General features: G+C 41.0%; 1 protein-coding gene across 1 annotated transcript in view; it reads right to left on the bottom strand.

Annotated features, from left to right (window-relative positions):
- Positions 1 to 670: 670 nt before the first annotated feature.
- The window catches only part of LOC306919610 (uncharacterized protein), a gene marked incomplete at its 5' end in the record, with an annotated part of 32956 nt that continues 20921 nt past the window's right edge, over positions 671 to 12705 (bottom strand). Inside the window, 9 exon segments of the mRNA XM_079532368.1 lie at positions 671 to 1686; positions 1844 to 1903; positions 3198 to 3357; positions 4315 to 4428; positions 4826 to 4921; positions 5684 to 6061; positions 7815 to 8171; positions 10160 to 10163; positions 12115 to 12631. Coding sequence (XP_079388494.1) covers positions 1169 to 1686; positions 1844 to 1903; positions 3198 to 3357; positions 4315 to 4428; positions 4826 to 4921; positions 5684 to 6061; positions 7815 to 8171; positions 10160 to 10163; positions 12115 to 12631 — 2204 coding nt within the window. The 3' untranslated portion in view covers positions 671 to 1168.

The raw sequence follows: 12705 nt of genomic DNA, 5'->3' as shown, positions 1-12705 counted from the left end.
AACCACTGTGAGCTACAGCAGTGGTTCCCAAAGTGGGGTCCGGGGACCCCCAGGGGTCCTTGAGGGAGATCCAGGGGGTCCCCAGCTAAATGATAGCTAGGAACCAAATGGACCCTTATGGGTCTGGAACTCTGAGAGTGTACAAATGGAACCAAATGGACCCTTATGGGTCTGGAACTCTGAGAGTGTACAAATGGAACCAAATGGACCCTTATGGGTCTGGAACTCTGAGAGTGTACAAATGGAACCAAATGGACCCCTATGGGTCTGGAACTCTGAGAGTGTACAAATGGAACCAAATGGACCCTTATGGGTCTGGAACTCTGAGAGTGTACAAATGGAACCAAATGGACCCCTATATGGGTCTGGAGTGTACAAATGGAGTGTACAAATGGAACCAAATGGACCCGCTCTCTGAGTTAAATTGACATTAATTTTACAATATAAATTGGGGGTCACAGAGATAGAAATGCCTTTGGGCGGGAACCCCTTTTGGTAGATCTGCTATTGAAAAATAGCAGATCTACAAGCTCATAGCGCGGCACCGAGTGCCGCGCTACGAGCTTGTAGATCTGCTATTTTTGAAAAATCTCCAAAAACAAACAAACATTGTTCACCTTGTTAAATTATATTTTCATAAGCGACAAAATCAATAGTTTTTGATTAACTCTTTAATTCAATTTAGACATTGAGGAGTAATTACACCTGAGGACCACTGAAATCACCAGCTGCAGCCCACCACATTAATCACATTTGAACTGGAGACCCCACAAACTTTACTTACTTTTACTGCACTACAACTATTTGAAAACTTGAATTACTACTAGTTACTTTGTAGATTTAGATTATTATTACAAACCATACATTAACCACTTCAGCCCTACTGTATATACATTTGAATATATCCGATCTACAAGCTCACAATGAGGCATAAAAGGCTCCACAGCCTGACAGAGGGCTCTGTAGTAACATGAACAAGATAACAGACATACTGAATAACGATTGATCTGCAAAGAAATGCAATGAGCAGAACACAATCAATGGGTTGATTGATCATGATGGTGACACATCATTCTAACACATGCTTCATCTAGAAGGGAACAACTACAATCTAAATGAAGAAAACAAAGTGTTCAACTGAATATCCTCATCAGTATTCTTAACATGTCTACCATGTCTTACACAGCTCTGCTGTATCTCCATCATAGCCCCTAAGCCCTATCCCTGGATAGAGAGGTTGTGTGAACGTGGTTTGAACTGTGTGGAGGAGGGTCATTGTGTCAGAAACACTGTAGAAGGACAGAGTGCCTGCCTTGTGGTCCAGATACACCCCGACTCTGGAGGAGACAGGCCCTGACACTTTAGTGTCAACACTGTTGTGGCTGAACCAGTAGCCGTTACTATGGCACTCTAAAGACCAGGATTTATCATTGGATCCAAACCCGGCTCGTCTGTTGGTGTCTTTATAACAGACTGCTATACCAGCCCATCCAACAGTCCTCTCTACTTCCCAGTAACGACGTTCAGACAGACCCTCTGTACACAACACCTGACCGTACACATCAAATCTCTCTGCATTATCAGGGTAAGGTTGTTGTTGTCGTGTTCTAGTCACCTTCCTCTTCTCCTCTGACAGGGAGAGCTGTTTGTGTATTGTGTTGATGTCCAGAGACAGAGGACAGGAATCTGTGAGAACACACGACAAAAGAAAATCCAAACCTCATGAACCTCATTGTGTTTAGAGTTAATATTCTCTCAGATCAAACTCATTATTAGACTGAGCTTCAAATAACATTTCAGGTTGAAACGTCAACGTTCAGAAACAACACCAACATGGACTCACATTGTAAGAAGTCCTTTCTGGTCTGAGGCTCCGCTGGATCATCAACATCAACTGCACACACTGGAGACACAAGAAAACAGTAAACGTCATCATTCTGAAGGATGGATTCAACTGAAGGTCCAAAAAGTTAAAGCTATTATAGCTCGATAGTAATCATTGCTTTAGTAAATACATTTTGAGGTGGTTTACAACTTTCAACCAATCAGGAGAGAGAACTCCTGAAGATCATTAAATAACAAAAATATAATAATAACAACAATAATAATAATAATAATAATAATAATAATAGATGGTGCATTTATATAATGTACTGGGTGATATGAAACACAGGTAACACAGCACAGTCCCGCTCCTGCGAGGACACCAGGAAATAATTCCCCATTAATTTTCCCCATAGATGTTTCAAAAAGTATTTATTTAACCCATTTAGGCCCGACGTCGAAATTTTTAAAATGTCTTCAAAATCAGACAGTTTTCTGAAAAACCTTATGTTTCTGTATCAGTGGTGCTCAATATTTCATGTCAAGAACCCCACAAATTATATGTAATATGCCTCCGCCCCCCCATCTGAAAATATGTTCTTCCAGGGACCCCACAGAAGCAAAGATATGAGTTAAAATGTTCACTCTGTAAGTCTGTATATATATTGAAAGATTTGAGGCACATTTTCACAAATTTTCAAAAATAGCAGATCTACAAGTTCATAGCGCGGCACTCGGTGCCGCGCTATGAGCTTGAAGATCTGCTATTTTTCCATAGTTAAAACACCAAAAGGGGTTCCCACCCCAAAATGGGTTAAAGACCTTTAAAGCCTCGGACAAAGCCAACAGCCCAGTTGACAAATCATGACAATAAACACATTTTTTGGGCGGAACAGAACATTAGAAAGACGAAAAAAGGGCAGGGTACAACACTTTATTTGTTGTTTTTCTTCTTTCTAATTATTTGTTCGTCCCAAAAATATGTGTTTATTGTCATGATTTGTCAACTTGGCTGTTAGCTTTGTACGAGGCTTTTAAGGTTTTTAAATAAATACTTTTTGAAATGTCTATGGGGAAAATGAATGGGGAACTATTTCTGCGACGCTCTATAGACATACTTCCACCTTTATAAAATCCATTCAACCCTTAGAAATGTACTGTACAGTAGAGGGTGCTTAGAAACACTATAAACCCATTTCAATCTCATCTCTCCTTTGAGTAATATTCTTGCTTAATTCTTATTTGACTGTCCAATCTGACAGACAGCCTACTGTGTACCATCGGTCTGTTTCTAGTTCAAACATCTCCAGTTGCCTTCTGGCTTCATCCATCCATGTTTACTATGAAAAACAATAAACACTTTTAAATCTCACCTCGGTTTGATATCTGTGGCCAAGTTGTCGTCAGGAGGTTGTCTAGTTGGTCTCTCAGACCAGACATGACATCAGTCACATCTGTGAAGGACCTCAGAGGACAGACGACCACACTGGGTGAGACTGGAGATCCAGTGGAACTGGAGAGAGACTGGAAACTCTGGAGAGAGACAAGCAGAGAGACCAGTAAACCACTTTAGACAGGGATGATCAATGATGATCAATAGATCAGTGCATTGATCACAATATTGTAGAGTTGAGCTGAGCTTGTTGTTCAACCAGTTACTTAATGTACGGATTGCACGCACACACACACGCACGCACGCACGCACGCACGCACGCACGCACGCACGCACGCACGCACGCACGCACGCACAATAGTGGAAATAAGCTCACATGCTGATCATTTAGCAACTAAATGGAAAATAAAAGATGCAAGACTGGCTCAGATGCAATTTCTCATGTTTATTTGAGAACGCCGACACGTTTCGGCAGAGCCTTCTTCAGAGCAGACTAAAACGTGATGAAGAAGACTCTGCCGAAACGCGTCAGCGTTCTCAAATAAACATGAGAAATTGCATCAGTCTTGCATCTTTTATTTTGGGGTGCTGGTTTTTCCATTTAGTTGGTTTATGAGTTATAAGTTATTTTAAAACTGAGCTCCCACTGCCTTAAACAAAGGACAGTCTCCAGAGGAAGCACACGTGTTTTTTCTTTCTTTATGCTGATCATTTAGGTCTGCTAGTTTTGGAAAATAGTTTTTTTCAAAATGGAAACAATTATGCACTTATTGTGATTCTCATACATAAGAATAGTAATTAACAATATAATTTGACAAAAATTACATTTATGTTCTAATCTACGAACAACAATTGCTCAAAATTGCAATTATTTCATATAATTCTACAATGCTAACATATACAAATTTAAATGTCAATTACTGTATACTAGAACTATATTATTATTAGTAACCACCAGCATGAATAATGTAATGTTATGCCATGTCATGTAATCTACTATAATGTAATAAATTACATTACAACGTAATGTAATGGGATGAAATATGAAGCCGATTTGTTCTTTCAAAACCCAAGTGTCAAAAAGCCACGTGTGGAACCTGAATGAATGTGATGATGTCATCGGTGTTGGACAGCTCCTCCAGCTCAGCATGTCTCCTCTCCAGCTGATCCAGGGTCTGTTCCTGCTGTCTCAGGAGAGCCGCAGTCGCAGTCTTAGCACGCACGCACGCACACACACGCACGCACGCACACACGCACGCACACACACACACGCACGCACGCACACACGCACACACGCACATACACACACACACACACACACACACACACACACACACGCACACACACACACACACGCACACGCACACACACTACGTTGGATGTTTTGAAGTTCATATCATGTCACTTGGTGCCGCAATATGAGCTTGTAGATCTGCTATTTTTGAAACAATCTTGAAAATGTCTGTAAATCTTTGAATATATTTGTAAAGCAAGCTTCTGGAGGTCCCTGGAACAAAATACTTTGAAATGGGGGTCCGATCAGCGGATATAATGTAATAAATCTCATTTTAGGGTCCTTGACATTAAAGAGTTTTGAGAACCACTCACGTTCAGGGCCTCCAAGATCTGTCTCAGGTCTTTCAGCTCCTTCTTTTTCTCCTGGATCTTCTGCTGGACTTCCTCCTGACTTGTCACCAGCTGTTTCTGCAAGAAGCAGGAAGACAGACAGTTTGGTTGGAAACATTGTGGACTTTTTCATGTCGGGACACCAATTCTATCCAATCAGGAGAGAGGGAACTCATACAGGATACAGGGTAAAACGGGGTGCGTACGCTTTTCCGACATGTCAATAGTCTGACATGCGGAAAACGACCGGATTAAGGTTGGCGAACATGCGCTGCTCCGTGCTTGCAGATATGGTTAGGTTAGGGTTTGAGGTAGGTTGTCGTTGTCGGACCAATGACTATTGTGTAACCTCTCCAAAATACACTTTTGAAGGTCAAGATTAATGGACGTGAAATATGATTCTGTTTTTTAATTGGGTCCAAAATTAGTGTACTTCATCCTATAATTAAAACCGGGAAAGCATCTGTGCCATTTTAGATTTCATAACATACATCTTTTAGAAAACTCTGTTTTAGAACAGTGGTTTGGAACAAGTTGTTCTCAAGCAGATCTACAAGCTCACAGTGCGTCGCTTTGTGCCCTGCTGCGAGCTTGTTAATCTGCTACTTTAACATTTCTAAAAATATTTTATTTTGATTTACTTTCTTCTTTTCTGGGGGTCCCTGGCCCAAAACATTTTCAGATGGGGGTCCGTGGCGAAATATATCTGAATTTGGGAGTCGTTGGCACGGAAAAGTTTGAGAACTAACTACTGACACAGATATTATTATATTTAGTCTTGCTTCCATCTTTAAAACATGATCCATCTTATGATTTGTCTTCAAGTGATGGTGGTGCTACCTGTTTCTCTGCCTTCTCTGCAGCAGCTGACACCGTGTCATGGCCCTTGTGTTCATCCATGGTGCACAGATAGCAGATAGACTGTTGGTCTGTGCGACAGAACACCTCCATCAGCTTGTTATGACTGGAGCACATCTTCTCCTGCAGTTTGTCGGTGGCTGGGACCAGCTTGTGCTTCTTCAACACAGGAACATTGTAGTGAGGCTGGAGGTGAGTCTCACAGTAAGAGGCCAGACACGCCAGACAAGACATGAGAGCTTTGCGACGTCTGGCTCCGGTGCAGAAATCACAGGCCACGTCTGCTGGACCGGCGTACAGCGGAGCAGCGGAGGCAGCAGGAGACTGCTGAGCTGCTGTACTGCTCAGCTTCATCACCAGCTGGAAGTAAAGAGAAGGAGAGCTCACTCACTGAGGAGGAATACAACACAGCCATGTTGAGCTTCATGGTGATAAACGCATTGTAACATTATCTTATTTATTTTATTTGGCTTTTCTGCCTTTATTGATAGTATCAAGTGAACATAGACATGAAAGAGGGAGAGAGAGAAGGGGAGAGACACGCAGCAAAGATCGTCATGAATGGGACTCAAACACACAACACACTGTCAGGCCAGAGCCTACAGTATGTGTGGCATGCGCCTGCACCACTTGGCCAGCAGGCACCCACAACATTATCTTAACATCTAATTATCTTTTTCTGAACTTTGCATTTCATAAAGTTAGAGTTGCCTTGTTAAAAATGTAGCCTACAATGTAAGCATTTAGCAGACATTCTTAACCACTAGGGCTAGAACTTTCCTAAAATTAATGACAACCAAGAATAGGGGCACTTAGGCTGTTGTTGAGAGATTTCGATAGACAGGAACAGCCAGGTATACGGACTCAAGAACTCAGTTCTAAATGGTAGATCAGATTAGCTTAGTAGAGTTTATTGAAAAGCAATTACAGAGGATGAAGAGATGCAGCCTCCGGTCGCACTACCAAAAAGGAGCCCTGAGCTCTGTTTTTCTCAGAGCTTTTATACCATTCTGAACCACATCTTGCCTTTAACTTCACCGAAACCCTTACAACTTTATTAATAAATTGTATCCACTGTTCTTGGTCATTTGTTGGTCATTTTCCATTCTTTCCATTCTTTTGTGTTATTTTCATATCTGGCAACCTTGTGGTTGCACGATGGCTAGGAAAAAAACATGTCTCATTTTGCCCATCTGTCTCTGGGCTTTGTCCCAAACACTTCTCTATTAGTAGTATAATCTGTGCACTTCTTGAGAATTTATGCTTGTGGCCTCAAACTCATTTGGTTGTAGACAGATGAGTGATCGCCTCTCCCTAGCTGTGTATGAGAGATCCCTCACTGTACTAGTGAATCACAGTGCGCGTGCATGTGTTCTCATGTGTGGGACATGTGCATTATTTAGTGGTTGTCTTTCGGGTGTGCCTGGCCTGCTTTGGGAGGAGTTGATCATTTCTCTAGTACACGTATTGGTTGCCATCTTCAGAAGGGAGGAGTTTCAGACGGCCTTACGATGTAGGCCCAGATCATTCTTTTTCACCCCTACAAAGGCTTAATGATTAACCAGTGACTGACAAAGTCAAAGATCAGAGTAAATGACACTAGTCAACAAAATGACAGAATAAAGTACTAGAATACCATCAAACCTTATACCTAGCATCTGTTTAAACCAGTGGTTCTCAAATGAATATGCATTTGTCCACAGACTCCCCTCCCATCTGAAAATATGTTGTGCCACAGTGCCAGGGAGTAGGGACACAATATTGCATATCGTGTTTAGATGCATTGTGAGCTTGTAGATCTGCAATGTTCAAATAGCTGATGTATACTGTAGGTTTACAGTGGTTAAACAGACTGTGATGCTCTATAAACTATTTTTTATGGACCCCCTTTAACCGCCTCTTGGACCCCAGGCCCCACTTTGAGAACCTAACACATAATAAATAGTTATTCTTAATGGACAAACAATGTAGCCTATATCATTATCAACACAAACATACAATGTGAACAAATAACCATATAGCCTACAGCATGTGCATATAGTAGAACTGCTGTGGCAATGGCCGAACATGTAGTTACTAGTTTCATGTGTGGTATCTTGTAAGGTCATCTTACCTCAGCCAGCAATGTGTTTTTCCTCAAAACAGGTTTAGGACTGAAGCTCTCTCTGCACTGGGGACAGCAGTAGACTCCAGTGTCCTCATGGTCCCAGTAGCCCTCAATACAGCTGCTACAGTAACTGTGGCCACAGTGTAGAGTCACTGGTTCCTTCAGAATGTCCAGACAGATAGGACAGCAGAACTGGTCCTGGTCCAGCTCACATCCCTGTTGTTGTTCTGACATTTCACTGACAAGCACCACATTCACACCAAGAGAAAACACACAACACTTTGGTTTACTCCGAGAACAAACGGGGAGAGAGAAAACACAGCTATGAGTTGCGTTTCTTCTGAACTGGGCGAGGCTGACTTCCTGGATATTTGTAGGAGGCAGGGGTTTTAAAGAGACAGTGCATGAATGTGTAGCACAGATAAGTTCATAAACAGGTTCAGAGAGAGAGAGAGAGAGAGAGAGAGAGAGAGAGAGAGAGAGAGAGTTAATATATAACACAGCTCTGTTTACACGTTTATTGTATTGTTTTATCTTGATTGTTTTGTTCCACTTTTGCTTAGGCAATGTAAACGTATGTTTTCTCATGCCAATAAAGCTCTGTTGAATTGAACTGAGAGAGAGAGAGAGAGAGAGAGAGAGAGAGAGACAGAGAGAGAGGGAGGGAGGGAGGGAACGATAAAGAGGTAGAGAGAGAGAGGGAAGGAGAGAGAGAGAGAGGGAGGGAAAGCGAATGGGAAGCAGAGAGAGAGAGGGAGGGAATAAGAGCGTGCACTCTCTCTCACACGCGCGGCGCACACACACCACAATGGGGAGAAGAAAATGACTTTGTTTTTGTTCTCTTGACATAGAATGAGAGTCACATAGTTGTCAGAGACGGAGGGTGTTTTATAATGGTTTTTATTGACTATATTTCTTTTAAGAATAGAAAACCGTCACTAAATGCTGTCTGAAATAACTCCTTGTTTAGGAACACTAATATGTATTGTTTAGTAAGCATAAAATGTAATAGTTTAGCCTCATAAATCCCTACACTCAGAAGACTACTTCCTGTTCCAATGAGTCAGCCACAACAGTGATGTATGAAAAAAGAAAAAAAAGAAGAAACACACGTGTTTGTTTTCTCCCTTACTTTCACAGTAGACTTTAATGGTCCAGTTGTGGTCATGTGTGTGTGTTGTGTCAATGTGTACGTGAGAGAGAGAGGGAGAAGAGAGGGGGCAGGGGTGAGGTTGGTCAATAATTGCATATTTGAGTTGCAGTGATATGCTATACTGTGTGTGTGTGTGTGTGTGTGTTTTGTATATATATATATATATATATATATATATATATATATATAGGTCCAGTCCTATTTTAAGTGTGCGTTTTAGGGTAAACGCGCACAAAACAGCGCGAAAAGCCTGGTGTAGCCCGGCCGACAGATGTAATATGTGATGGAATGCCTGGTTTTGTCTGACTATTATAAAGGATGGTATGTTCAACAGGTTACATTTGACTCCCGGTATTTATACTTACAGCTTGTGTTGTCACGGACGGACGGACGGACGGACGGACGGACGGACGGACGGACGGACGGACGGACGGACGGACGGACGGACGGACGGACGGACGGACGGACGGACGGACGGACGGACGGACGGACGGACGGACGGACAGACAGACAGACAGACAGACAGACAGACAGACAGACAGACAGACAGACAGACAGACAGACAGACAGACAGACAGACAGACAGACAGACAGACCATATCACACGATCAGTAAGTGGTATTGGGAGATTAATCGGCAAACACATCCGTATCGGCCGATTCTAGTTGTTTTTAGATGAATCGGCATCGGTTCGATTAATCAATCAGCCCGATTAATGAATCGGTCCGATTAATCGGTCTGTCTTTACAGATAAACAAGCCCAGCTTGAACAGATCTACAAGCTCACAATATTAAATATAAAGGTATTTAAATTAAATCTGACTTGCCTAAGCCTGCAGTGCAGATACCCTGTTACATGTATTTTTCAGAATGGACAACATTATTATAATTTTTTCAATACAGGATGAGATCATATCGACATCGTTAATCGGTTATCGGCCATAACACCAATTAATTATATCGGATATCGATATCGGCCAAAATGTCTCATCATCCCTGACAACTGTCACACTGCCCATATAGGTTAAAAGATTTTGTGTTAAATATTTTATATGCATTTTTCATTTTGGACATTTTATGTCCAAAGTAAGATAGATGGAGTAACAAGAATTACATCACTTGAGTGGATGAATATTTCTCTCAATTGAACTTATTCATGGGAAGGTGAGGACAAAAGGTCTTAATCGTTTCAATATACACAGCTGGATTAGAGATTGTATTTGTATTGTGTTATCTGTGTAGTCCAAATTAAATGAATGATCTAGCATATTATAGTAATAGCCCATTGAGACAAAGAGTCATTGTTTTGCCTTCATCTCTTATTTATATTTGTGTTTTGTTTTAACTTGTATGTACACATGTCCTCTAGGCCGGAGAAAACATGGTAGGCTACAGTAATGGACTGGTCTATCAACTGTACATTATAATGTTGTAATCACTGTAGCCTACTAGGGCATGTATAGCTACTGTAGGCCTATATGTGGTATGTGGAGAAAACATGGTAGGCTACAGTAATGGACTGGTCTATCAACTGTACATTATAATGTTGTAATCACTGTAGCCTACTAGGGCATGTATAGCTACTGTAGGCCTATATGTGGTATGTGGAGAAAACATGGTAGGCTACAGTATTGGACTGGTCTATACAAGACCATGATGGTAAGAATACATATTAGGCAAAATGTACATTTGTATGTTGTAATCACTGTATGTAGCCTATACCCTTGTTGTAAATACAGCACCCTTAGAGAGAGACAGTTGTTTTTATATACTGTATGTTTTTGTATTAAAAGACGGTGGATTGAGGCTGATATAAGAATGCTGAACAAAGGTCTGTAGATGTAAATATTAATGTGTTTAATAAAGCTGCAAATCAATCAGTATCCTCTCTGCTCCTACTCTCATTATTATATCTCAATGACAAGGGCTCCCCCTGCTGGACTGCACGTGTCAAGTCCTAGCTGGTCATTCAGTATTCGGTTCCATGTGTGTCCCCATATAACCTAATAGTATTAGGTTATATGGGGACACACATGGAACCGAATCAGTGTTTTTGCTTATTTTACACAAGAGATGCTGTATTAGGCTAATACAGCATCTCTTGTGTAAAATAAGCAAAAACACTCATTCCAAAAAAGCTTATCTTATAGCTTATCCACCATAGAAAACAATGATTTGTATCTCAGGGTGAAATACATACTACTTTTAGTAGAGGTATGCTAACATGCCAAGTCTCCCATCATGTTTATACAGCTTCCAAATATAACTAATCAAAGTCAAACAAAATAAAAAATGTTGAATTCTTGCAAAAGTGCAAAGTGGGCCTCCAAAAACAAACATTGTTCACCTTGTTAAATTATATTTTCATAAGCGACAAAAGCAATTATTTTGATTAACTGTTTAATTCGATTTAGACATTGAGGAGTAATTACACCTGAGAACCACTGTAATCACCAGCTGCAGCCCACCACATTAATCACATTTGAACCGGGGACCCCCCAAAATAAGATTGAACTGGAGATGAATCTCCCAAAATAATCACATTTGAACTGGAGACCGCCCCAAAATAAAGTGTTTAGTTACGTTTAGTTTGAATAAAAAAAATATTGTGAGAATCTGTTGATCTTTTTTTGTAAACACTTTATTTGTATTGATGCAGCAATGAATAAACATGTAAATTTTGCTGTATCCGACATGTAAATATCCCCCCCAATCAAGGTCAGAACAAGACAAATAAAACAAACACAGACAGACAGTACAAGACAGTAAAAGTAATCTGTTGATTACTTTTGATGCAGAAATGTTTTTGTTTTTGATTATTATTACAAACCTATACATTAACCACTTCAGCCTTACTGTATATACAGGTACACACATTTGAAAATAGAGGATCTACAAGCTCACAATGAGGCAAAAAGGCTCCACAGCCTGACAGAGGGCTCTGTAGTAACATGAACAAGATAACAGACATACTGAATAACGATTGATCTTCAAAGAAATGCAATGAGCAGAACACAATCAATGGGTTGATTGATCATGATGATGACACATCATTCTAACACATGCTTCATCTAGAAGGGAACAACTACAATCTAAATGAAGAAAACAAAGTGTTCAACTGAATATCCTCATCAGTATTCTTAACATGTCTACCATGTCTTACACAGCTCTGCTGTATCTCCAGATTGCCAAAGCCATATCCCTGGATAGAGAGGTTGTGTGAACGTGGTTTGAACTGTGTGGAGGAGGGTCATTGTGTCAGAAACACTGTAGAAGGACAGAGTGCCTGCGTTGTGATCCAGGTACACCCCCAATCTGGAGGAGACAGGCCCTGACACTTTAGTGTCAACACTGTTGTGTCTGAACCAGTAGTCGTTACCATAGCACAATAAACACCAGGATTTATCATTGTATCCAAAGCGGGTTCGTCTGTCGGTGTCCTTATAACAGACTGCTATACCAACATCTCTACCACTCCTCTCTACTTCCCAGTAACTACGTTCAGACAGACCCTCTGTACACAACACCTGACTGTACTCATCAAATCTCTCTGCATTATCAGGGTAAGGTTGTTGTTGTTGTTGTCGTGTTCTAGTCACCTTCCTCTTCTCCTCTGACAGGGAGAGCTGTTTGTGTATTGTGTTCATGTCCAGAGACAGAGGACAGGAATCTGTGAGAACACACGACAAAAGAAAATCCAAACCTCATGAACCTCATTGTGTTTAGAGTTAATATTCTCTCAGA

This window comes from Electrona antarctica (genome assembly GCF_951216825.1).
Source record: "Electrona antarctica genome assembly, contig: scaffold_203, whole genome shotgun sequence".
NCBI lineage: Eukaryota > Metazoa > Chordata > Actinopteri > Myctophiformes > Myctophidae > Electrona > Electrona antarctica.
Note: the sequence above shows the minus strand (reverse complement) of the source record. Positions and strands in the feature narration are given on the sequence as shown.